Below are 26739 nucleotides of genomic sequence, written 5' to 3' on the forward strand. Positions count from 1 at the left end.
TTTTTAATTTGCCAGATATTCTTTTAATGAGAATTATAAAAGACCAAAAACATTTTTTTGCAAACTGCCTGTTTTTTAACAAATGATTTGCTTTTAATTACAAATACTGTGTGAGACGATGCCTTCTTTTGCAAAACCAATAAATACAAGAAGAAATTTTAAACATATGTGATTTGTCCAAGATATGTGGGGGGGAGGGGGAGCCTGATTTTTTTTTCCCCAGTATTTAAAAAAAAAAAAAATCAGTACTCCCTAACCTACAAAGAATAAGTTTGAAGGTATGAGTCAACTGGAGAAGAGAGGGAGACCATTTTATAGCTGCTTTAACTAGCTTCTGATAATTCTTCTGATGTTATCTTTCCTTTCTGAAACTCATATCTTCACAAACAGTTGAATTTAGAATATTTCTAATGAACTGATTAATGGGGGAAAAGAAAATATGTATCGAACACATGTATAAATTTTACCATCAACAATTATGCATATCAAAAAGACACTAACTTTAAAAGGTACAAAAAAAAGTGAGGAAAAACCTGAATTACAGAAAAGAAAGTCAAGTTTATTTAATGAAAAACTAGAATTAATAAAACTTAGCAAATGCACACAGAAAAACTATACACACACAGCAGCACGATGCATTGACTCACAGAGGGAAGCGGTGGCCCAAGGCCACTCAACATGGCTTGTCGGTTAAAGGAGAACCCAAACACACTCACACGCGCGCGCACACACGCACAGGCACACAAAAAACCAGAACCCAGTATTTTTCAACGGTACACTCAATCTACAACAAACACAAATTCAGAATTATTTTACAATGTTTCCTTTCTTAATACAAAAGATGCCCATCTTGGGTGTATATATATATATATATTTATTTTTCAGTGGTTTACTGTTGACTTATTTTTAAATATATTAGTGTTATTACATGCAACTGTTTCCTGTATTTAACAGCCTTTCCTTTTATTTACCTTCATGTGTCTAGCTTCCACCTACCACAAGTTTTTGGTTGGTAGGCAGACAGGTGCCTTATTCTCTGTGAAATTGAATGCAATGGTTTTAAACACTGGCCAGAAAATGTCTGATTGCCATTTCAACACATGGAAATAGTTACATTGATGCCTAAATTGCCATTTTCTGCAAAGAGCTGTGCAATGCTGGTGTCAAAGACTAGGCAGTCACTATTCATAATGGCTGTTGCAATTCCCTCATGAATAGAGCGAGGAGTGGCTTCCCAAGTCAATCGCCGCCTATGACCATTTAGCTCAAGTCTATAAGCAAAATTTTCAGCTTGCTTGCGTGTTCCTATCAGCTGTACAATTGCGAAGAATTGCTGATGACCATCATATTTTTCCTGTTTCTCCAAGACCAACATGAAATGAAAGCCAAAACAAGACTGCATCATCACCCAGTCAACAGCACCAGGAAGATTAATGTCTGTAGCAAGAAAAACTATGTCCTCTCCCTGCAGGGTTGTGATGGACTTATGCTGATGCATCAGATGTGGCATGACAGCATCCAGAGAGCCTTGCCATTTACAGGAAGCACCAGGGCACGGACAAGAATAAGGCCTAAACTCACAGAGCTCTTCGTGGTCTGCTTTTTCTGTGTGTGGCAGAGTTATCTCACATCCAGAAGAGGCATATTTACAAGGGAAAAGTACTGAATTGGCCACTTTCTCCATAGCCAAGTTGCGAATGGATCCCAGCGGGCCCCGGCAAGTTGGGCAACATGTGAGCTTTGGGCGACAGTTGCTACAAACAAGATGGCCACTCTGGCACTGAAGAATGGGTGGTAACACATAGTCGAAGCAGACCGGACACTCAAAGAGACTCGCCAAGTCATTGTTGGAGGCGGTTGTGCCCGTCAGGGCAGGCACCCTCTGGGACGGTGCACACTTTGAGGTTCCAGTAGGTAATGCTGTTGCAGTCTGACGGCTCATTTCTGTAATAAAAAACACAAATATAAAGTATAAGGAGGAGGAGAAAAATAATTACAACTCTAACATGTTTTATATAAATAACATTTACTTGCCAAAAATACTTAAGTTTAGTGCAACATTTGCTGTAAGCAAAATAAAGGAAAACAAACAGGGTTTAAAACAACATAGATTACATGAAATATGTGCACTGTACATTGGATAAAATCTGTTTCCACAATGGTCCAGAGCACATTCCCTTTTTCTAAAAAATGTTAAAAAATCATCCTTGAATGGACTACATGCAATGAATGCTAAAATAGAAACTTGGATCCTAAACAACTAAGGAACACTGTATAAATAGTTTAAGTTCAATGAAATCAGTTTTGACTGGAATTTCCCCTGCCTCTCTGTGTTCAACTGCCCTCCTCATTCTATTTCTTCCCCATTCTTAAGTCAGCTGTTGACAGCTTCAGTGAGTTATACACGATCCAAAGGATCACCAGGGTACTGACTTTTGATTACTCTTTCTGATGGTGAATATTATCTGCTCAAGAGATCTATTTGAGGAAAGGAAGTCTCCTGCCATCCTATCATCCATCTCCATGGAATGTTAACACCACCTAGATCTTAATCTTGTTTCCTACTGATCTGTGACCCCCTTCAAAAGTGAGGAAGTATATAGGAGAAATAGAGGGCCACCTTCTAAAAGATTGTGAGTCTGGTATTCAGAAGTAAATCATTCTGTTCTACTTCCATTCTACAATATAAATCAGGTATAATTTGCAAAGAGGAAGGAGAGTCAGGAAAAGATAAAGAATAAAGATAAACAGTATCAGAGAGACTCACACAACGTTAGGGGTGAAGGACAGAGTCAACAGGTAAAGAATTCCTTATATTGTATTATAGAGTTCACCAGTGTTGCTCAAGCATTCATCAGCACAGTACTAAACATTATTTAAGAAATAAATGCCATCTGGAAGAAATGATCAACAATGTTAACTAACCTGTCAAGCTGAATTAAAGATAAAACAAGCACCTTTTCCCAGGATATAGTGGGCTGCTTTCTTGGGGATGACAAAAAAATCAGTCCATTAATGTCCTAAGAGTATATACTCAATAACCACAAGCCGTATTTCTACAGAATCAAAATTTGACAACTCCTAAAAATTAATGTTATTCTGTTGGAAAGAATTTAACGTTGAAAAAAATAATGCTGGTTATCAGTGAGACCACATAAATGCAATCTGGGTTCTATTACTCATAGATAGGGCGTCCCAGGCAGCTCAGTGGTAAAGAATCCACCGGCCAAGGCAGAAGACACAGGTTTGATCCCTGTCGGAAAGATCCCCTGGAGGAGGAAATGGTAACTCACTCCAGTATTCTTACCTGGGAAATTCCCATCTACCAAGGAGCCTGGTGGGCTACAGTCCACGGAGTCACAAAGAGTCAGACCCCATGTACTGATCGACTGAGCACAAGCACATACTCATAGATTACTCAAGGACAGGAACCTTAAATGGGGATTGAGAGTGAAACCTCTCCCCCAGGAAACCCCAAAACAGATCAATTCCACTGTCACTAAAGAAATATTCTAGAGTCAAGGGGAAACAAAAGTATCACAAGAATTCTATCATAACATGGCTCATCACATGGATTTAAGACAACAGGAATCAATTCTCATCACTGAAGCCCTGTATAAACAACCAAAGTGTTCAGCCCAACAAAAACACTATAAAGGAACTCTCATGAAATTCAGTTTACCCCTGAGATTTTTTCTGCATATGATGATCCATGCATTTTATTTTAGGTCACTAGTAAAACAATGGCTTAGCATTGCCAAAGTGTTCCGTATGTATGCTTATTTCATGGTCCATTTTATGCAGCTCATTTAAGAGAGCGACATAGTAACTGGGAAGTGATTCCCTGGGCACAAAATCTAAGCCAATGTCTTTCAAATCACTAAACCAAAACCAGCTGGTCACTAAACTCAGTTTGTATTCAACATAATATAACTACTAAGCAAGAAAAATATTACTGTTTTAATTTTTTGACCTAGCAAAAGTTATACAATAGCCCAGACTCACATTACAATATACATTATTATTTTTCCAAACGTACAAAGCACAACTTAAAATTCCTATTCAAAGTGTGAAAACAAGTAAAATATGGCTTCTATTTCTGGTGAATTTAAGTATTACAGGACAGTAGCTGCTAAAACTTCCCAAAGCTTGGAAGGTGGAACTCACTCCATCTTCACACAGAAAAATAATCCAAACACATCACAGCAGCCGTGAAGTAGGAACCAAGGACTGAAGTGTCTGGACAGCTCTGCAGCAGTCATGACATAACCTGAAGTTTGGTTTAAACGGAGAAAAGCACGGCTGATCAAAAGAACATCACTGCCAGGTCAATTTTGTTGCAGCAATTCCCTGGTCCGTTTCAGAGGCTCAAAACAACTTTCCCGTTTCAGAGTTTAAGCAACACAGTCTCTTAATAGCAATACCTTTTCTCTTCCTTGTCCCAGATGCTGGTAAACAAGTGAGCAAGACGCCTCTCCAGGAGTACAGAAAAGGTAAGGGAGACTTTCCGGTCATAAGTCAAAGAGCTCATAGCCTTTCCCCCAGAAGCAAAGACAATTTGCAACAGAGGGCTCTCCCGGATACCTTCTGTTCCTAAACATGTCCCGGGTCTAGTTTTCAAAAGAATGCACATGCCCTACTCCATACACTCCATTCACTCCTCAGAAGCACTGGCTACTGAAGAAGAGAACTGATGCCCCCTCCTGTTCCAAGAGGAGTCGACCACACCTCCCCAGGAGCTCAAATTCGCCTGCGTCTCCAAAAATGGGAGCCATTGCTGAGCTGTCCTCTGCTGGGCCCTAAACCTTCGTCTGTCTCGGAAGTCTGTCTTCCCCAAATTCATCGGCTAGGCTCCTGCCAGCTCGGTGAAGAACAGGGCTGAAGGGTGCGTAGAGGCGACTGGTCGACTACGTGCGCTCTCGGTGCCAGCTCGAGCTACTACTGCAGGATCCGGCCCGCAGCTGGAAAGCCTGCGCCAACGCAGTGCCAGGGGGCCGCAGGCTCTCTCTGCACAGGGCGGCGGCTGCCGCTGCTGGCGAGAGGCGGGGCGGCGGCGTATGGGGGCGGGGCTTAAGGCTCCGCCCCACTCTGTCTGGGGCAGCTCCCAAGCGGCTCCTGGGCAAGGAGGGCGCAACTCCCACCCAGGCACCCAGCCGAGTAAAACCCGGCGTAAAACCCCGCGATCCTCACTCCCCGGCGATACTGCACACGCCATCAGCTTACTAGAAGCTGAAACACTCCATTTCTGTAGGCCCAAACAGTAGGATATCGGCAATTTTGCATGGTTTCAACCCAAAAGTCTACACAGAATATATGGGAAATACGTGACCAGACAAGCATCTCTGCACTATACTCTGCCAGTTAACCCTGCGGACGCTAGATTTTTATAAAGTAAAAGCATTCTCCCTACTTCGTTCAATAACTATTTAACTGGCGTTAACTACCTTATCTCAACTGTAACTCACTTCTCCATTTTTACCGCCGTCAGCACCTTAAACTCCTTTTCCCTTCGAGAAGATTTAGTGAGAGTAGTAAGCACACATAACCATATTAAATCCCTGCTTTAACCTCCAAATTTAGATTTTATTCTCTTCCCACTCTAGGAAAACCATCTTAAACAGCCTTATTAAACAGAGTAGCTTGTTTTGTTTTTAAATAAGCATTACCCTTGCCCCAATAAAGTCCAGGGCCTCCAATCTGCATTGCGTCAGCTCAGGCATTCAGAGGTTTAACCTGTCATTACATCATGCTTAGTGCAGCCTTTAAAGGCACCAAGACGTGGAATGGGGTGTGAACCCTGTGCTGTAATCTGGCCATTTTCAGCATAAAATTTTAACTCTTAATCACTTCCCCACCCTATTAATAGTGTGTTCAATCACCTCAATGTCATTTTGGTATTAGACTACAGAAAACATCATTAGGAATAGAAATATAACTGAAAATAGTCTGTTCACTGAAAAATATAAATTATGATAATCTATGTTTTAATTTTCTAATACACAGTCATTATAGATAGGTCTCAGGTTTCTAGAGCAGAAGACTTCAAATGTTTTAGAGCAGAAAATCTTCAGACAGATTTAGGACAGAGTCCAAATGTGTAAAAACAAGTAAAAGGGATGACATTTCTCAAGCAAAAAAATGTTTTCCCAAACTTCCAAAGAACCTATACAAAAAGAACCTATATACAAAGAACCCATACCCAGATCCTTACAACACCATCTAAAAATCAATCTGCAGACAAACCTCTGAATAAGTGAGTCAGGACAGTAAAAATGGAAGTGTGCTGGAATCATCTACACTTGAATTCAAACTCAGTCTTCACCACCTGCTCAGCTGTAAAACTGGGACAGTATTTCTAGCCTTGCATGGCTTTTGTCTGGATTAAGGAAGATGGGTAAGTTATATATATCATAGGTGGTACATATTCCAAAATATGTAAGTGCTCACTTACAGAATTCCAAAAGTTAACTTGTCTGGCCTAAAGTCATCAATTAGTTAGAGACCAAGAACTTGTGGGCTCCAGATGTATACTCTAAAAGATGCCTTTAGCTTTAGTAAGGTTATCAAACATGTCTGCTGCTGCTGCTGCTAAGTCGCTTCAGTCGTATCCGACTCTGTGCGACCCCATAGACAGGAGCCCACCAGGCTCCCCCGTCCCTGGGATTCTCCAGGCAAGAGTACTGGAGTGGGGTGCTATTGCCTTCTCCATCAAACATGTCTACCAAAGAGCAATTACCATTTTAACTAATTTTTAGCACAATACAGTAGAATTTCTCGACTAGGTAGAACATTTATTTAAACTGGTTTTATGAGATAAATTTTTACAAAAACTACATTACACTAAGACAAGCCCACAGAATCCAAAGTTAGCAAAATTCCAAAATTTATCAAGAGTCCACTATTACTTACCCGTTCTAAAATAAAGCTTACATCTCAGGCCCCATTTGGTATAAAGTTTAAATAGACTTTAATTTAAATAAAAACATTTTAGAATCAGCCTTTAATGTTGCCTTAGTAGCCTTAGTTACTTTAGAGCATTTAACCATTGCTATGCCACATTAACAAACTTACCACTTAAGTAAACAAATTCAAACTTTTAGTCTCAATTTAGTCTCAATAGGTACCTTTTTTCCTATTCTAAATTATAAATAACTAATGAACAATTTCTCTGATTAATCATAACCTTGTGCCTGTGCATTTTAATGAATATACAACAATGCCGTGCCTTTCATTTTTCTTGCAGTTTACAAATGTTACCATGACATGCAAATAATGGCCCCCCTCAAAGATGCCTACCACAAAATTAAAACTATGGCAAGTCTCCTTAAAAATTCAACAGCTTAAAACACTAAGTTAAAAATCAAACTTCATTATAACACAATAATGCCAAGGGGGGGGAAAAAAATCAAGCAATCTATTTTTAGTTTCCAGAACTGTACCTTACTAATGGTAATTTTAAAAAATTGTACATAGTTTTTTCCTAAAAGCTCTTTTCCTGAAGATAATTCAGAAAACGTTGTAGCCACAAAATAAGATGTATATATCCAATAAAAGTAACGATCTTAAGTGGGGGAAGTCCAGGACAAAAGATCTGATAGAAGACGTAGAAGCAGAAGTCTGAACAAAGGTGATGACAGCAGATGGAGAGGAAAATGCAAACTATAACTTAAATGTATAACGAGTATCTGTTTTTTACTCCCTAAATCACTGTATTTTGAGGCTTCTATACTTAGTAAAACAAACAAACAAAACAAACCAAAAATACTTAACCAGAACCCATTAGGTACTATGCTAAATACCAAACTGCGATAAGAGATGAAATGCAAAGTAGAAATGAGATCCTGTGAGATATCTAAGAGATGGAACTCTTAAGCTCTGCTGATAGGAATGCAAAATAGTTATCACCATATGCTCGTCACTGCAGAAAGCCCCACTGGACAGCATAATTCTATATCCTAATTTTATTTCACTATTTTCCTTATTACTTTTATTTCACAGTGAATCTAACCTCAAAATGAAATTAACCTCAAAAATGAAACCATAAACATCTCTCAAAACAAGGCAGGTCAAACCTCAATCTTAACAATCTGAAGCTCTTGCATAAATTGCACAAGTTCAGAATTTTAGTCATACCATTTTTACCCCTAAGAATTACATAAATCCTGCTGTCTTCTGATAAGTAACTACACAGATCAAAAACCTAACCTCACTTTTATTCTTGTTCCTCTGCAAGTAACTTTTCTACCCTAACAGGTGGCTTCTAGGACTCTCTCTTTGGAAGAAATTTTCATCAGAACATCTAGATATATGTCATGGGCACAAGCCAAACAGCAAGTATTTTCAATCTCAAGACAAACCTTTCACCTTTGTGGACCTTTCCTCTAATTGTTCTTTTTTAACTCTTACCATTACTCAGTTCTTTTCTTCATATAATTCTGATACTAACTCTCCTGAATCTATCTTCAAAAGTCTTTACATATTTTTTCTCATCATTCTGATCCTTGCTTTGTACTGCATTCCAAGAGAACTCAAGTTCTTATTCATAAATTTGGTTTTGCTAAGGTTACTGATCTCCTGATATGCTAAAACATTTAATTATTTAGATACCCTCAACCTCCCAACAAGGGAGCAGAGTATGATGGAACGAAAGGCTGCTTCCCTTTCCTTTCCCTGAAGTTGGAATGGCCACATAAATTCAGATTGCACTGCTCTCGAACTTCTTAACCTCTCTATTAAAGTTTCCATGTTTAATTTTCATGTCCCGCACTGAAGCGTCACTCTTGGTTAGTGGTTTTGTTCTCACTGCGATAACCTAAATGGTTCCAGGGACAGCAGACTAAATAAATAAGGAGACAGAGAAGGGACTTTTCTTCCATTCTCACTAAAACAGCTCCCCTGGACATTCATTAACAAGCATCTGTATGTACCAGCTATTGTCCTCAATGAGCTTCCAAGTCAAGCATTTATCCCCCATGTTATAGAAAAGAAAATGGATTTCAAATAAATTTCAGATCACAGAGCTAGTTAAAAAAAAAAAAAAAGGGAGTTGAAGAGCTATGTGACTAAGGAAGACTTAGAAGGGGTGGTAAATGGCATCCTAGGCCAACATACATTATACAAAAATTTTAGACTTGGAAAAGATCTTAACCAACTCTCTCATTTTCAGAAGAGAAAAATGACACAGAAGAACTTGCTAAATGTCATATAAAATAGGTCAGTGTTCTAATCTGGGCAATGTTATAATTTCCTAGATCCTGTAAAGCAGATATTCTTTGGACATTTTCTAATTCAACTTGAAAAATTAACCTTTTCTGAATTTAAGTTTAGTAAGATTCAACTATCTTTTGCTTTCCCTCCCAACACAAGAGGGATCCCCAATGTAGCCAGGAAAGAGTAAATAAAAAAAGATGGAAGATGAGTAAGAGTCAGCACCTTAGAGGGGCCTTTCCTAAAGACCAGATCACTCTTCTGTCTTCATATTATCTCTTGCCATATGAAATTCACTTGCTAAATAATTTCTTACTACTTATTGTCTGTCTTCTGTCCTTTTCCCTCTCCTCCTCAATACCAGCTTTTCGCTGAAAACAGCAATTCTCAAACATTTTTGGTTTCAGGAACCCTTTGTACCAGTAATTGGCAAACTACAGCTGCAGGCCACTTGCCTGTTTTTGTAAGTAGTTTTACTGGAATACAGTTAAGCACATTCACTTACATCTAGGACTGTTTCCAAGGGTGGAGATGAAAAGACCCTATGTTTGACTCCTAAGGTCTTCCCTGGTGGCTTAGTCGGTAAAGAGTCTGCCTGCAATGTGGGAGACCCGGGTTCAATCCCTGGGTAAAGAAGATCCCTTGGAGAAGGAAATGGCAACCCACTCCAGTATTCTTGTCTGGAAAAATCCCATAGACAGAGGAGCCTGACGGGCTACTCTTTGGGGTCATAAAGAGTCCTTGGGGACTCATAAGAGACATGATTGAGTGACTAACACTTTTCACTTTCATGACTCCTAAAGCCCTTTAAGCCTATCTGGCCATGTAAGACAAAATTTGTCTTTACTGTTTTAAAGTTTTAAAAAATTGAGGATCCCAAAAGAGCATTTTGTCAATGTGGTTTATATGTATTAATTTTTACAATATTAGAAATTCAAGTGAAGAACTTTAAATATGTTAAAATTAACATCACATTTTTTACATAACATGTAAAAATCTACATGTTAAATGTTTATGAAAAATATCTTCCATAATAGGGAGAAGAGCATCTATGTTTTATGTTTTTTGCAAATCTTTTTAATATGATACAGTAAGAAAAACCAAAGTTGGATATTTAATATCTGCTCAGTTGCAATGCAGGAGACCCTGGTTTGATTCTTGTGTAGGAAGATCCTCTGGAGAAGGGATAGGCTACCCACTCCAGTATTCTTGGGCTTCCCTTGTGGCTCAGCTGGTAAAGAATCCACCTGCAATGCGGGAGACCTGGGTTCAATCCCTGGGTTGGGAAGATCCCTGGAGAAGGGAAAAGCTATCCACTCTAGTATTCTGGCCTGAAGAATTCCATGGACTTACAGTCCATGGGGTCACAAAGACTCAGACACCACTGAGCAACTTTCACTTTCACTTTATGCAATTAATCTGTGAAGATACCATATGTCATGAAGCCTCTGGGAACCTCACTTTACTTTCATGTCTCATTATTATGAAAAACAACTTTGACCCTCGAAGGGTCTTGAGAACTCCCAGCTTCCCTGACCATTAACTTCTCGTTCAGAAGCTCTGCAGAATATAAGCTTCATCAAAGCAGACTTTGTTTATTGTGTTCTCTCTTCTAGCTCCAGCACCTAGGACAGTGCCCATCCAGACCAGGTACTCAAATATTCCTGAATGAATAAATAACTCAAGTACAACAGTATGAAGGATTAGCACGTATATAACCAGAGCTCACTCATCCCTGATGACTCCTCGGTAAAATACACCTGTTGCTTGATAGAACCTTAAAGAGATTCACAATTGTGAATCTCAATTCACAATTGAGACTTAAAATTTACTTTAAATAACAATATTTTACAACAACACCATGCTTATCTTTGACAAAGGAGCAAAAGGCAACAACACAAGGAAGAAAACAAAAGACTTCAACTAATGGTGTTGGAACAGCTGGGTATCCACAGGCAAAACAAAAGAAGAAATCTAGACACAAATCTTACACCTTTCACAAATTAACTCGAATCACAGGCCTAGTAAAACATAAAACTATAAAAATCCTAGAAGATAACACAGGAGAAATCTGGAAGACCTTGGGTTTGGCAATGACTTTTCAGAAAAATCAAAGGCGTGAACCCGGAAAGATTCATCACCTAGACTTAAAAAGTAAAAATGTCAAGAGAATGAGAGGACAAACCACAAACTGGGAGAAAATGTTTGCAGAAGACATATCTGATAAAGGACTGCCATCCAAAATATTGCACAGAACTCAACAAGAAAATGAATATGCCAATTAAATGGCGTGCCACAGCTGCCGAAGCCCCCCGGCCTACAGCCCAAGCTCCGCAACAGAAGAAGCCACCACAGTGAGAAGCCCATGCAAAGACTAGCCACCACTCGACCCAACTAGAGAAAGCCTGCAAAAAGCAAGGAAAATCCAGCACAGCCAAAAATGAATTAATTAAAAAAAGAAAAAGGAAAAAAGTAGGCAAAAGACTGTAACAGACACCTCATCATTTATACAGATAGCCAAGGAGCATGAAAAGGTGCTCCACATCATTTGTCATCCGGGAGATGCAGATTAAAGCACACATAAAATACTACCACACACCTTTTAGAATGGCAAGATCCAGGACACTGATAACACCGAATGCTGATGGGCACGTGGAACAACGATTCATTGCTGGTGGGAATGCAAAATTGTACAGCCACTTGGAAGGCAGTTTAGCAGTTTATTCAAAACTACACATATACCATGCTGCTGCTGCTGCTAAGTCACTTCAGTCGTGTCCGACTCTGTGTGACCCCATAGACATCAGCCCACCAGGGTCCTCTGCACATGGGATTTTCCTGGCAAGAGTACTGGAGTGGAGTGCCATTGCCTTCTCCGATACATATACCATAAGATTCAGCAATTACGATCTCCAAGATCTACCCAAAGTAGTTGAAAACTTATGTCCACACAAAAACCTGCACACAGATGTTTATAGCAGCTTTATTCATAATTCCCAAGATGCGGCAGCAACCAAGATGTCTTTCTGTAGTGAACGGATAAACTGTGGTACATTCATACAATGGAATATAATTCAGAAATTTTAGAAAATGAGCTATCACGCCACAAAAAGATATGAAGGAACCCTAAATATGTACTGCTAAGTGAAAAGAGCCAATCTGAAAAGGTTACACGTTGCATGATTCCAACTATATATGACATGCTGGAAAAGGCAAAGGTATGGAGGCAGTAAAACAAAAATCAGTATTTGCCAGAGACTGGGCGAGGGGATGAGCAGGTGGACCACAAAGGATTTTGAGGGCAGTGAAATGATCCTGTATGCTATAGTTGTGGGTACATTCGTCAAAACTCATATAGCACTAAGTTGTTTCTTTAGCCACTAAGTCGTGTCCAACTCTTTTGTGACTCTATGAACTAGACAGACCACCAGGCTCCTCTGTCCATGGGATTTCCGAGGCAAGAATACTGGAGTGGGTTGCCATTTCCTCCTCCAGGAGATCTTCCCAACCCAGGGCCTGAACTCGAGTTTCCTGCATTGCCAGGTGGATTCTTTACCATTGAGTCATACAGGAAGCCCACAGCACTAAGAGTGAACCATTAATGTAAACCATGGACTTTGGGTCAAACTAGATGCCACATGTCGCAACCGAAGACCCACATGCTGCCCTGAAGATCAAAGATCTCACATGTTGCAACTAAGACCCAGCACAGCCAAGTAAATTTTTTTAAATATTAAAAAACAAACAAACAGATTTTTGGACATTAACTAAGATCAAGTATATGGAAACATTTGGTATATTACTAACAACACATGCAACAAATCACCAAATTAAAAAGACCCAGATTACCCAAGATTTTACTGAAAATTGTTGTTTCAACCTATTGTATTCATTTTCATAACCTCAGCCTGGGACAGTGTCTGAAATGTGATAACGACAACAAAGTCTGCTATGATAGAAATTTCCAACTGACCACCTACCAACCTGTAAAGCATCATGTCAGGAGCTTCATACAGTCTATACTCATAAAGGCTGTATCTCCATTTTGCAGATGAGGAAACTGAAGATCAGAAAAATTGAGTAGTAATAAGAACAGAGCCAGACTGTCTGGCTTTGTCCCTGAATCTTATTTTCTTTCAAATAACCCTAAGAAAAGTATGTATAATCTTCTCACTCTTACACAGAATATTACAACTTCACATCCAACTAAACTTCAATATTCATAAAAACTGACCAAAAAAAAAAATTCCCTAAATTCTTTACATTACATCTGTAGTCATATCAAGTAGCTGTTTTTGAATTTTTTGTATTAAAGTGGAATAACCTAACAGTCATTAAGCCATTAGACATTAAATCAAATCAAAGAATCAAGAAGAGAAGAGGAGAAAAATAAGAGTAAGAGAAGCAGGGTACTTCTCTGGCAGTCCAGCGGTTAAGACTCTTGAGTTTCCACTACAAGGATCTCGGGCCAGTCCCTGTTCAGGAAACTAAGACCAAACTAAGATTCCACATGCTGCACAGCAAGAATAAAAGAAGCAGGAAGAGATTAAACAGGCGCTCAACCTTTTAGAGTCATACCACATATCACTAAAGAGAATTTTGGGGAACTCACTTGAAATTACTGGAACTATACCAGTCAGAATTACACCACAATCACTTCTGCAGTATCACCAAGACTCACCGTGTCTAGATAAAAGCAGCCACATTCGCATCATTTAGTTACGTAAGTTTGAATACAACTGTTTACTAATCTGACTGGGCTTTATATTCTCTCAGGATGTAAAACTGTCACACATTCCAGTAGATCTTTGTTCTTTTGCTCCATCTTGATGTTAAACTATGTTTTCAAAATTCTTCCCTGTATTTTGTACCCAGTTTTACACTTTAACATACAACCCATCCATCTTCCCTTTCTTCTTGACAAGTAATGGTAGGTAAATACACAGAGAACAAAAATTTTAAAGCAGATCAACACTGGCAGTAACCTACAAAGAGTTGGTGATACTAAGCTCAACAGAAAAGAACACACAGCTTGAGAGATGAAGAAATTAAATGAGATAAAAAGTCACACTGAAGAGTCTTAATACATTATATGATTAACAGTTCTTTTTTCTTTCTTTTAATTTTATTTTTAAACTTTACATAATTGTATTAGTTTTGCCAAATATCAAAATGAATCCACCACAGGTATACATGTGTTCCCCATCCTGAACCCTCCTCCCTCCTCCCTCCCCATACCATCCCTCTGGGTCGTCCCAGTGCACTAGCCCCAAGCATCCAGTATTACTACCTTTATAGAACAATGGAATATATAGGGGGAAATGCCATATTAAAAAATTCATGGAGCCTTACTCAAACTAAATTACACTCCTTTGAAATAGTTAAAGAAGCTTTCCTGATGGCTCAGATGCTAAGAATCCAGCTGCAATGTGGGACACCTGGGTTTGATCCCTAGGTCAGGAAGATCCCCTGGAAAAGGGAATGGCTACCCACTCCAGTATTCTTTCCTGGAGACAAGGATGGACAGAGGAGCCCAGCGAGCTACAGTCCATGGGGTCACAGAAGCATCACATCTCAAACTGTAGCCAAATCATTTTAGTTACTCTGAATAAGGATGTAACACATGAATTAACTTAGACTCTAAATTTCATCAAACTAAGATTCCATTTTCTGGGCAGGTACCACATTTCTCTTGGGTTTAGTTATTTTAAAAACAGCATTAGCACATTCTCAATCATCTGAATCCATCTGTTAGCAATGTAACTGAATGCTCCTGTCTACAGTTATGGTCACACTGGCTCCAAGTTGGTACTAACAGTACTCTAATTACGGGAAGTTAAAGAGAAAAATAGAGGGGGACCTAATACATAAGTGATGCATTTGCGTGAAGTGAAGCCCAGATGACATCATGGTTTTCACTGAAGCACTAATACACTGGTAAGAAAACGCATCACGTGGTGACCACACTTATGGGATAACTTTGGTGTGCTCAACTCAAAAAGAACCTACAGCGTAAGTCAATTCCATACGTCTTATTGTTTCAAGACTTCAACTTTGCACGTAGTAGTCAATACTTTCATAAATTAGAGTAATTTGAATTTTACTGGTTTTGCAGTTTTGTTTGTATTTAATTTGCAAGTTTTGAACTGTCACCAACATCAGACAGAGTTCATCAGATCCCTGGTTCCTGCTGTGTAAACTGTCACTGACTCTACACACTCTTGGTTTTCCTGCCTCACCAGGTGCTCCTCAGTCTCCTTTATTGATTCCTGCTCTTCTCCCCAAACTCTTGATATTGGAAGTTGTCCATGGTCCACTTTTCTTCACTTTGGTAATCTCATTCACTCTTGTGTTTTTAAAATTTCACTAATATTGTCATGGACCTCAACATTTTTCTGTCCAGATTAAAAAACAAAAAAAAACTTCAGATTTGTCTTAAACTACCCAGCTGTCTCCTAGACATTCCCACAGCTTGCGTGCATAGCCACTCAGTCATGTCCAACTCTTCGCAACCGCACAGACTGTAGTCTGCCAGACTCCTCAGTTCATAGGATTCTCCAGGCAAGAATACTGGAATGGGTTGCCGTTCCCTCCTGCAGGGGATCTTTCCAACCCAGGGACTGAACCTGGGTCTCCTGCATTCCAGGTGGCTTCTTTACCATCTGAACCACCAGGGAAGCTCCAGACATTTCTACAGGAGGGTGGTCAAAACTGAACTCCTTATCTTCTCCCAGAATACTCAACCAATAGCCTTCCTTTCACTTCATGGAAACTTCATCCTTCCAGATACTCATTCCAAAAGTCTTGACGTTATCCTTGATTCTTCTCTACATACCACATGTGTAAAACCACCAGGAAATTTTGTACCTCCCTGAGAAATGAATCCAGAATCCAACTACTCCTCATCACCTCTACTACTATCGTATCATTATCTTTCAACTGGATTACTGCAATACCCTTCTAACCAGTCTTTATGCTTCCATCCTTGTCTCCCACCCCACCCACCAATTCAGAGCACAGCAATAAGGGAAAAAAAAAAAAAAAATCTATGAAAATCTCCCATATCCAGGTAAAAGATAAATCCTACAACAGTCTACAAGACCCAGCACAATGATGATATGTCCCCGTTACTGTCTGACTTCATTTCCCACCTCTTCCTTCCTCATTGGCTGACTGGTATCCTTGTTCCCTAAGGGCAGGCTGCTCCTTTGGGTCTCTGCCTTAAAATACTTTTCTCCGAGATATCCACAGGACTCTCACCTCCTTCTAATCTTTGCTTGTATACCTCTTTCTCAATGAGGGCTATCCAGTCTCCTCTATTTAAATAAAACAGTGACCACACTCTGCCCACTGACCCCTTTTCCTAACCCTTGCTCCTTCATGGTTATCAATCTTTGCCTCTCCTCCTCTTCCTTCGCTCTCCTCCATTTCTACTCTATTGTTGTCCATAAAATGTAGTACCATCTATCAGGCTATACAATTTACTTATCTGTTACGGTTGTTGGCGATATGGTTGTTGTTGTAATCCCTCCTCCACCACCTGGAAAATGGGAATTTGTCTGGTTCAATGATGTGTCCCAAACACTTCCACAGTGCCTGACACACAGTGCAGGCTCAATAAATATGTTAGCTGAATAAATAAATTAGAAAGCAGAAGAGCTTTGGACTTCTGAGCAATAATATCCAAAGCTAGATGTAATAGAGCAATACTTGTTAAAATCGATTAAACACAGAGAAAACAGAGCAGAAAGGACAAATATGAACTACAAGGAAAATTATACAAATAAGTCCAAGAAAAAGTAACCATTTACTATATGGCTCAAATTGTAACTTTTACAGTCATAATAATGCAAACACAAAATTATGATGTTACTAAATTAGGAGAGTATAGGAATGCTAAGGGTCTGTACATATGAGGGGCAGGAAAGGTAGTTAAACACATAACAGGAATAGAGCCTAAAACTGAAATACTGAAGTAACAATTATAAGCATGTTATCTAGAGACAATGAACGTAAATAAAATATAATCACTTCAAAGAGGTTAAAGTAGTTGCTTCTGGAAAAAGACATCTAGAGAGGAATATGGCAGGTAGTTTTTCTTTAAAAAAAAAAAAAGGCCTAGAGGAATATTTCATTTTGAATTATTTTGCATGTAAAACGCTAGACTAAAAGAAAAAGTTCAAAAACTTGATATGAATTGTCACAAACTGCATGCATTACTTAAGACATTACAAATATAAATTTGTTTTCAAAGATTGGCTAAGATCTGCGGAAACATCCTTTCCCTACACTGTTGGAAATGTCCACTATGAAAGTTTCTAAGAATATTTGGCAGTTTGTTTCAAAATTTAAAGTTTGTATACTCTGATCCATTAGCTTTTCTTTCAAGAGTCTATCTTATGACTTACACATTGGCAAAGGTGTATATATATGGATGCTTACAGCAACTCTATTTGTAAGAGCAAATAAACTGAAAACTGCTCTAGATGAAGAAAGTGACTAAATGATGATCCATACAATAGAATAGTACGCTGCCTTTTTTTTCTTTTAAATAAACAGACTTATACCTATTAACATATAAGAATCAAATTGTTTAAACAGGTAGAGGGAAAAAAAGCCCACAGAATGTATTACAATCCCATTTATGTTAGAAGAGAAAAAAGAGATAGTTGTCTTTTTATATATGTACGCATGTACATACACACCATGTAATGGGACAGAAAGCGAGAAGGGCATACAAATTGCCAAATGTGGTTTAAAGACTTAAGGAATTAGAAAGGGGGGAAGGGAGGTCAAGTTCAGAACCAGAAATCACAAAGCCTAGAGTTGGGACCAAGGAACTACAAATACATACACAAAATATTAAGATGGAAGAATATATAGACTACAGAGTATAAACACAAATTTCATCATTTGGAATTACGCAGTTTAGGGAAGCCCCTCAAACATGTATAGTTACTGACAAGTAGTAATCATTTAGAGGGAAAGTATCTACAATGATTAAGTCAGATCAAAGAAACTGACTTTAAAATGTGTATCTTAAAAGAATGTGTAACACACACAGACTAGAAACTGCACCAAAATGTCCACAATGGTTACACTTTTCAATTACCACATTATGAATGATCATGAGGAAGGTGGGGGTTGCATTTCTGTATATATTTCTCATATGCTCCATAAAACATATATATTACTTTGGGGATTTAAATTTAGTGCCTATTTTGTGTCCCCACAAGTTACTGCTAGCAAACTGCTAGTGATTTCACACACAAATTTAAACATTAAGAGATCAAGAGTTGATTTTGTCTACTGCTTTTTTTCTTAAAACGCCTCAAATAGATGAATACTTACTTATTGGGAAAAATTATTTAAAAAACAGCCTCTTCACATTTTTAAAACCCTACATATTTCAAACACATGTACATATATTTTAGTTTATATTAAAAAAAACTTAAACTTAGCACTTTAAAAGTTAATTCTAAAAGACAAAATTTATCTGATCACCTCTCCAAGCAAAATCAAAAGAATGTCTGTAGAAATTAACTCAGAAACTATCTGTATTAACAAAATATCCAAAGCTGTCCCCAACAAAGCTAAATCAGGGACCCTGACACAACAAAAAAAACCCACAACTCAACTTTAGCTGAGCTCAAAAGAGCTAAAAGGTAAAACACAAAGGCAGGAAAAAGCAAGTTTTTAACAATTAGATTATTTCATTTAGTCGAATCAAGAACTGAAGTACAAAAGTTAGTGTACAACACAATTTTGCTGTATCAACCATTACTAGGCTAAGCCTGTCAATTATGACAATAACAACTATAACAAGTACAATCCTTCCCACAAAATTCAAGACTGGTATTAAATTCTTCTCATTTTCGAAGAAAATATTTCTCACTGGTTAGTACCAGCTTTATAAATATAGATTCATTCTCCAAAGATTTTTCCTCTATTTCTTTTCTATTTTCACATGCTCCCAACTCCCCTGCTATTCAAAATAAGCAAAAACAAAAGCCACAAGTAAGTTCAACACGACTGGGCAACCTTAAACCTAATAAAAGATCTTTGCCAATATCATTTTGGTCACTGTGGTTCAAACCTGGAGAATAAACTGAACCCTAATGAACTGTATTACCTGTATCTTTCAGCCTAGAGTTCTAGAAGACTTACTCCCCCTCCCCACAAAAATCAAAATAAAAGTAATGGGATACATGGGAGCTGGTCACAATAGTGTGTGAAATGCGTTAAGTTGTATCCTTAAAATCTTGAGCACATTTCTATACGTAGTTATCCTATACGTCTTCAAAAGAGTTTACAGTGTAGGGGCAAAGAAGTAATACTTCAGGTATTCTACAATTTCCTGAGAACAGTAAGCATCAGGTGTCCCAGCTGGTGACATATTACAGAATCTTCTCTCCCGCCCTCCGCTCAGTTTCTCACTCTCTGCTATGCCTTCAACCAGCTGTAGTACAGTGATCACTAACCAATTAAACACTCAACTGATGGCTTCACTCATACCTCCTTTAGAAAATACAAGAGAAGCCATCAAATGCTGACCTGCCACTTCCTTCCCTCTTAGAATGGAAGAAGTGACCCAGACCTCTGGGCAGTGTCCTCTCACCCCCTTGGACTTCGCACTTGTATCTTCCCTCTCTCCCGCACTCAACTCTTTCTACTGGACCATTCCCTAACACCTGAGCATGCTCTACTATCTCCCATCTGGCTTCTGTGATGTTCCTCTACCTCACTGGTCATTCTGGATGTCTCACAGATACCTTTAAATCCAACATATCAGAACTTCAAGTTTATTTGCTGTCCTTCTGTTTTTTGAGTTTTATTGTTATCTGCGAACCCCCTCCTAGTTCTTTCATTCCTGGTAAATAGCACTATGATTCACAGTTGCTCAAGCCAGAAACCACCTAATTCTTTCCTTCCCTCACCTCTCATATCTAATCCATCAGTAAGCCCTGTTAATTCTGTCCCCAAAATACATTTCGAATCCATCCACTTCTCTTCATATTCACAGCCATCACCACCTTAATCCAGGTCATAATCAACTACTGTGCTTCCTGATCTAAGTAAATGTGTTAGTTGTGCAGTCATGTCCAACTCTTTGCGACCCCATGGACTGCAGCCCACCAAGCTCCCCTGTCCAGGCAAGAATACTGGAGTGGGTTGCCACTTACTTCTCCAGAGGATCTTCCCAACCCAAGGATCGGACCCGGGTCTCCGGCAGTGCAGGCAGATTTCTTTACTGAGACGCCAGGGAAGCCTGATCAAAGAAATGGCCTTCTATTCTCTAAAGAGCTAGGCATTTGTGCTCAGTCGTGTCTGACTCTTTGCGACCACATGGACTGTAGCCTGCCAGGCTACTCTATCCTTGGAATTTTCCAGGCAAGAATACTGGAGTGGGTTGCCATTTCCATCTCCAAGGAACCTTTCTGACCCAGGGATCTAACCCAGGGACCTAACCCACGTGTCTTGCAGTTCCTGCATTGGCAGGCGGATTCTTTACCACCTGAGCCACCGGCGAAGCCCCCCTAAAGAGCTAAAGCAATCTTACAAGAAGATTGTTACTCTTTTAATTAAAACCTTTTGATAGCTTCTCAGTACCCTTAATATTCACATTCCTTACTTTGACTCTGCAGGATCTGATCCTTGCCTCTCTCTCCCCCTCATCCATTTGATCCAGCAACACTCTCTTTTCTCAGTTCCTGGAACAGTCCATGTTCATTTTTGCCTCAGGGTCTTTACTTCTGCTGCTCCTTCAACCTCATAGTCTCCCTTCTCTCCTTCAAAGAACTCCTTATCCTTTTAACATAGCTTAAATAGCAATGCAGGGCTTCCCAGGTGGCTCAGTGGTAAAGAATCCGCCTGCCAATGCAGGAAACACAGATTTGATCCCTGGGAGATCCTGGGGAGATCTCCCAGATACCTGGGAGAAGGAAATGGCAACCCACTGCACTATTCTTGCCTGCGAAATCCCACGGACAGAGGATCTTGGTGGACTACAATCCATGAGGTCGCAAGAGTTGGACACAACCTAGCAACTAAACAGCAAATATCACCATTTCTCACAGCAAGACTCCCTCTCACCATTACTCTTTTCTCCTTTATAGTATATATCACAGTTTGTAATTTTACTTTCTTCCCTTACCAGAATGTAAGTAGTAATAGAGAAATTAAGTAACTTATTCAACAACTAATTTTTTTAATTATGTAAGCACTTTCTCTGTTAAGTAATGTGCTTTTAAATGCAACAGTAGGCATTGTCCCTGCTCTTGCAGAGCTTAAGGTCACAAACAATTAGTAACAGATGCTAGACACACATCCAGCTCTGGCTCTTAACCACTTGGCTACACTGCCTCTAGCTGCCAGGATACTGGATCAAGGGGCAGCAATATGCTTAGTAGATGCTCACATGCTAATGGAAACTAAGCCTTAGAGAGGTAAGTTATCTGCCCAAAGGAGCACAGACAGATTATCTGAGGACTTCAGGTACAATCATGAGAAAAGGCACAGAGACATTTAATTAAGTATGGAGAATGTTCAAGAATCAAAAAAGAATCCAGTTTAATCAGGTATGGCAAAGAAGAAATGTTGGAGGATAAGGCTAGAAGAGCATAATAAAACAGTGTGAAGGTATTAGCCATTCAATAAATATCTACTGAGCACCAACTACATGCCAGCAACAGTAATAAACTCTAGACAGGGGTGATCAAGGCAAAGTCCTCATAGAGACTGCAGTTTATATCTGTGAAGGCAAAGCAGAAGAGAAAAATTACAGTTCCGTGCAATGTATCTTGTAGTAGGGTCCGGCAGAAAGTGCTATGGGAACACAGAGAGATGACACCCAATTCAAGGTGGGGCGTCCAGGAAGAGCACATCAGTTAAGTGATGTCCAAGCTGAGATTACAGACCTTAGCTGGAAGAGAATATGTGGTATGCAAAGGCCCTTGCAAGTACGTAGTTGAAAATGGCAGGAAAGTAACAAAAGCCAGCTTCAGGAGGGACTGTCGACTTACTATCTATATAGTGTCAAGGAACTTGGGACTTTAAACTGAAGGCTTTATGTCACCTATGTTAGAAAGCTCCCTCAAATGACAGCAGGAAAGCTGAAGGGAGGAGGCAGAGACCAAAAGCAAATAGATACTTAGAAAGTAGAAGAGGACTGAATGCCCATGTGAAAACGAGGGAGAGAAGCAATGCCAGATCTCTGGCAATAACCAGAGAGCAGAAAAATCAGGGCTCTATGACTAACTGATACAGAAGATGAGAGCCTTGGACGGTTGGAAACAAAGGTTTTAGTTCAGGATACATAAATCGGAAGCACCTTGGTATGTGAAAGTGGAAAATTTCAGGGAAAGACACGGTTAAGGAATGAGAAGATAAACCACCGATGGGAGAAAACATTTGCAAAAGACGTATCTGATAAAGGACTGTTAACCAAAATAAAGCCCAACTCTTAAAACTCAACAAGAAAATGAACATGTCAATTAAAAAAATGGGTAAAAGACCTTAACAGACACCTCATCAGATATACAGATGGTAAAGGAGCGTATGAAAAGGTGATCCACATCACTTGTCATCAGGGAGATGCAAGTTGAAAACAAAAATAAGATACTACCACACACCTTTTAGAATGGCAAAATCCAGGACACTGAAAACACCAAATGCTAGCGGGCACTTGGTGCAACAAACTCTCATTCATTGCTGGTGGGAATGCAAAATGGTACAGCCACTTGAAAGGCAGTCTGGCAGTTTACTACAAAACTAAACGGGGACTTCCCTAGTGTTCCAGTGGCTAAAACCCCGGAGCTCCCAATGCAGGGGGCCTGAGTTCGATCCCTGGTCAGAGAATTAGATCCCACAGGCTGCAACTAAGAGTTCACATGCTGTGACTAAACAGATCCCACGTGGTGCAACTAAGACCCAGCACAGACAAAGAAAGAAACTAAACATTCTTACCATATCCAGCAAATCATGCTCCCTGGTATTTATCTACCCAAAGGAGTTGAAAACTTATGTCCATACAAAAACCTGCACAGAGATGTCGACAGCAGTTTTATTCATAATTCCTAAGACATGGCAGCAACTAAGATGTCTTCTGGTAGGTGAGTAGATAAACTGGTACACTCAATACAGTAATACTCAGCACTAAAAAAGAACCAAGCTATCAAGCTGCAAAAAGACATGAAGGAAACTTAAATGCACATGACTAGCAGCCAATGTGAAAGAGGCACATACTGTATGATTCCAGTTACGTAACACTCTGTAAAGGACAAAACTATGGACACAGTAAAAAGATCAGTGCTTGCCAGAGGTTAAGGAAGAGGGAGGATGAACAGGTAGACCACATAGGATTTTTAGAGCAATGAAACTATTTCTGTGTGATACTATTAACGGTGGATACATATCATTTGTCAAAACTTGTAATACATAACACCAAGAGTGAACCATAATGTAAACCATAACCTTTGAGTGATAAGGTGTAGGTACATCAATTGTAACAAATGTATCACTGTAGTGGAAGATGTTGATAATGGAGGAAGTTATGCATGAGTAGGGCAGAGTATATGGGAAATCTCTGAACTTTCTGTTCAGTTCTGCTGTGAACCTAAAACTGTTCTAAAAAGAAGTCATTAAAAAAAAAAAAAAAAGACCTATGAGCAAGAAAATACATGGGTCTAGGTTTCACAAGCAAAGAAATCTGAGTGTCATAAGAATATATTAATAGAAGTAGTAGGTCAGGAAACAAGTCTGTACTGAGTGTCAGCCACTGAGGATATAGGAATAAAAGACCACAATCCCTGCCCTTTTGCAATAGAAACTCTAGCCATGGAAAACCAAATGACTCAAAATGCATTAGAAAAATCTTTCTTAAAGAAACCGTTAAGGATTTTTTTAGGGAGGAAAAGTTTATACCTAGGTTTTTCTTTAGGGGTGGGTAGGAAGTCTGAGGTTTTCATATACTGATTTTGTTTGTAGTGAGGTCTAGAGCAAAAGTAACCAAACTTAAAACATTTTATAAGACGTATATGGACATTTCATAATTATAACTGAAGTCTGTAAAACAGATCTAAGCCAAGAAAAACTTCAATCTCTAGAAACCAAGTAAATTGATTCCTTCAAAATACAAAGTTGTTGCTCTGCAAATTTACTGAACTTTGTTTACCCTCCTTATGTAAGACCTGTTTTCTAAACACTGTATAAGCTGAAAATAAAATCCTATTCTCCATATTACGTCACTGTTGCCATAGCTAGATGTTTCCTTTGTAACTTCAATTAATCGTAGCCTAACGTTCTTTTTAATTATAGATATTGCTCTACAACAATTTTGTAAAAATTTCCCAAAGCTTAGAGAGAATACATTACACTAAATTGAATTAAATTTCTGAATTTGTAGCTTGTGTAACATTTATCCTGAAAAGTTCCTCATCTATCATTTAAATTGTACTTCAGCTTAAAATATTATTAAATGTTCAATTACGCTGCAAAGTGTCAAGAGGGGTCATGCAAAGCAATTCTATGAAAGAGTTAAAGAAAATATTTTGGCAAAGCCAACTTTAGGATTGCAACTAATTATTCCAGATCACAAATGTCTGTTGTATATTTTAATTCCCAGAACAAAAAAACTACACAAGTTGTACACTCCATTTGAGGTCAAAATCTACTTGTCATGAACTTCTAACAGCTAACCAAAATCCTCTCCTCCACAATTTAAGCCAGTATCTCCCAAACAAAATTACCAGACTATTACATTTATCACCACACTACACTCTGCTCTTCAGTAATGTCCAAACGAGACGGTGACACCATAGACACCTAACACTCAGAAACTCACTGTTTCACTTTTCTAAGTTAAGACCTCAAAAGCAAACTGACCCATGAATTTGATTAAGTTCTAGATCACACAAGACTTACCCAGATGTCTTACTACAGAAATTTTCCAACGCCATCATCTTCAAATGCCTGGACATTTATCATCTAAACCTCTTGTTTTCATTTTTACGAACTAACAAAATGCACTAAAAGAAAACCTTTGCAGTTCCAACATATCCAACATGCCAAAATAATCTCATAAATTTAGTTATTAAACAACAGCCTTGGCAGCAAACATTTACTGAGCACTTACCATGGGCCTGCCACTGCTCTAAACCTTAAGCCCCTCACCTACTATCTCATCAATTCTCCCAACAATCCTACGAGGTAGGTACTGTTATTACCCCTATTTTGCAACTAAAGAAAGAGAGGTTAAGTATCTTGCCCAAGGTCACAAACTGGTGGGGCAGGACTGGAACCAAAGCATGTAGTCTGACTTCAGAGTCCGCGCTCTCAACGTTCAACTGCTGCAAGAGTTAACAATTTACCCTTGACAGCCCCTTATCAAGAAATGGTAAATGTTCAACAGCTAAAAACGGGCAGTCCGGTCCCTGCCCTATATCCGTGCTCACGGCTTCTACGACTTTGACAAATCGGCTACACCATCTGATTTTCCGAACACACAAACTGGACTTCTCTGGATGTCAGAGCAAATTCTCAATCTTTCCAGGAACGGGAAAAGAAAAACCTACGCAACGCTGTGGCCCAGATTATCCACATTCCTAAATAATAAATCTGGGAGCGTCCAGAAAGGCCCCAAAACTACCCGACAAACGAAACCCAGGAAAACCAAGGTTTACAATAAAAAGCTGGAGCTTCCCTGGCAAATCGTTCACGCGATCTCCTCTCTAACGACATAAACAAGGGAGGAGGCTGCATTCTTCCCACCGCACAATGAAAGCGCAGGCCGGAGCGGGAAAGAACGCAGCGCAATCGGGGACGACCGCTCCCGGGGTCGGGGGCAGGCAGGGGAGGCCAAGGACGGCTGAGTCGCCCCGTCCTGCCCCCGGGCCGGTGCGGGGAGGGGCCGGAGGGAAGGGCCGGCCACTGCCCGCACTCAGCTGACCTCCGCCATGTTGGCCGCAAACCCCGGGACCCTTCACAACAAAGGCCGGCACCCGGGCGCAGGGAGGGCCGGGCGCCTCCCCCAGCCAGGCCCGCCTCCCAGGCGCGCGGGGGCCGGGCCGGTCGGCGAGGAGGCCCTTCCCCGCCCTCGCCCGGCCGCGAGGGGCCGACCCCCGGCGCGGGCCTGCCGGGCCCCGGGAGCCGGGGGCGGGGGCGAGCCGGCTCGCCTCCGCGGGCAGGGCCGGGCAGGGGAGGGGAGGGGCGGGGGGCGGCGCTCGGCCGGGCCGCCGGGCTCGGGCCGAGACAAAGGCGGCCAAGTCCGGGGGCTGCCCGCACCCCCTCTCGGGCGGCGCGACCCGGCCCGGCCGACCTTCCCGCCCGCCGCCATGACCGGGCCTGGAAGTCCTCCTCCCGCGGAGCCCCTCGCGGCCGGCTCCTCCCTCCAGGCCGGGCCCCACTTACCTGTGGGCGGAGAGCGCGCCTCGGACCCCGGTCCTGGCTCAAACGCGCTCTGTCGCCGCCGCCAACCCCCGCCACCGCGGGCAGCGCCACCGCCGCCTCCTCGTGCCAACACCGACGGGACACTCT

General features: G+C 40.3%; 1 protein-coding gene across 5 annotated transcripts; it reads right to left on the reverse strand.

Annotated features, from left to right (window-relative positions):
* Window positions 1–26739, reverse strand: SIAH1 (siah E3 ubiquitin protein ligase 1). Of its 5 annotated transcripts, none has more exons than XM_005218679.3 (2): window positions 26614–26739; window positions 1–1944 (listed from the first exon to the last, which is right to left on the reverse strand). In XM_005218679.3, the coding sequence occupies exon 2, from the start codon at window positions 1940–1942 to the stop codon at window positions 1094–1096; it is 849 nt and encodes a 282-aa protein (XP_005218736.1). In that variant the 5' UTR covers window positions 1943–1944; window positions 26614–26739; the 3' UTR covers window positions 1–1093. The 5 variants fall into 5 exon arrangements, with proteins under 5 accessions (XP_005218736.1, XP_059732812.1, NP_001180122.1 ...); XM_059876829.1 differs by lacking the exon at window positions 26614–26739 and adding an exon at window positions 20391–26241; NM_001193193.2 differs by lacking the exon at window positions 26614–26739 and adding an exon at window positions 4425–4994.

The sequence above is a fragment of the Bos taurus genome, chromosome 18 (genome assembly GCF_002263795.3).
Source record: "Bos taurus isolate L1 Dominette 01449 registration number 42190680 breed Hereford chromosome 18, ARS-UCD2.0, whole genome shotgun sequence".
In the NCBI taxonomy this organism is placed as follows: Eukaryota; Metazoa; Chordata; class Mammalia; order Artiodactyla; family Bovidae; genus Bos; species Bos taurus.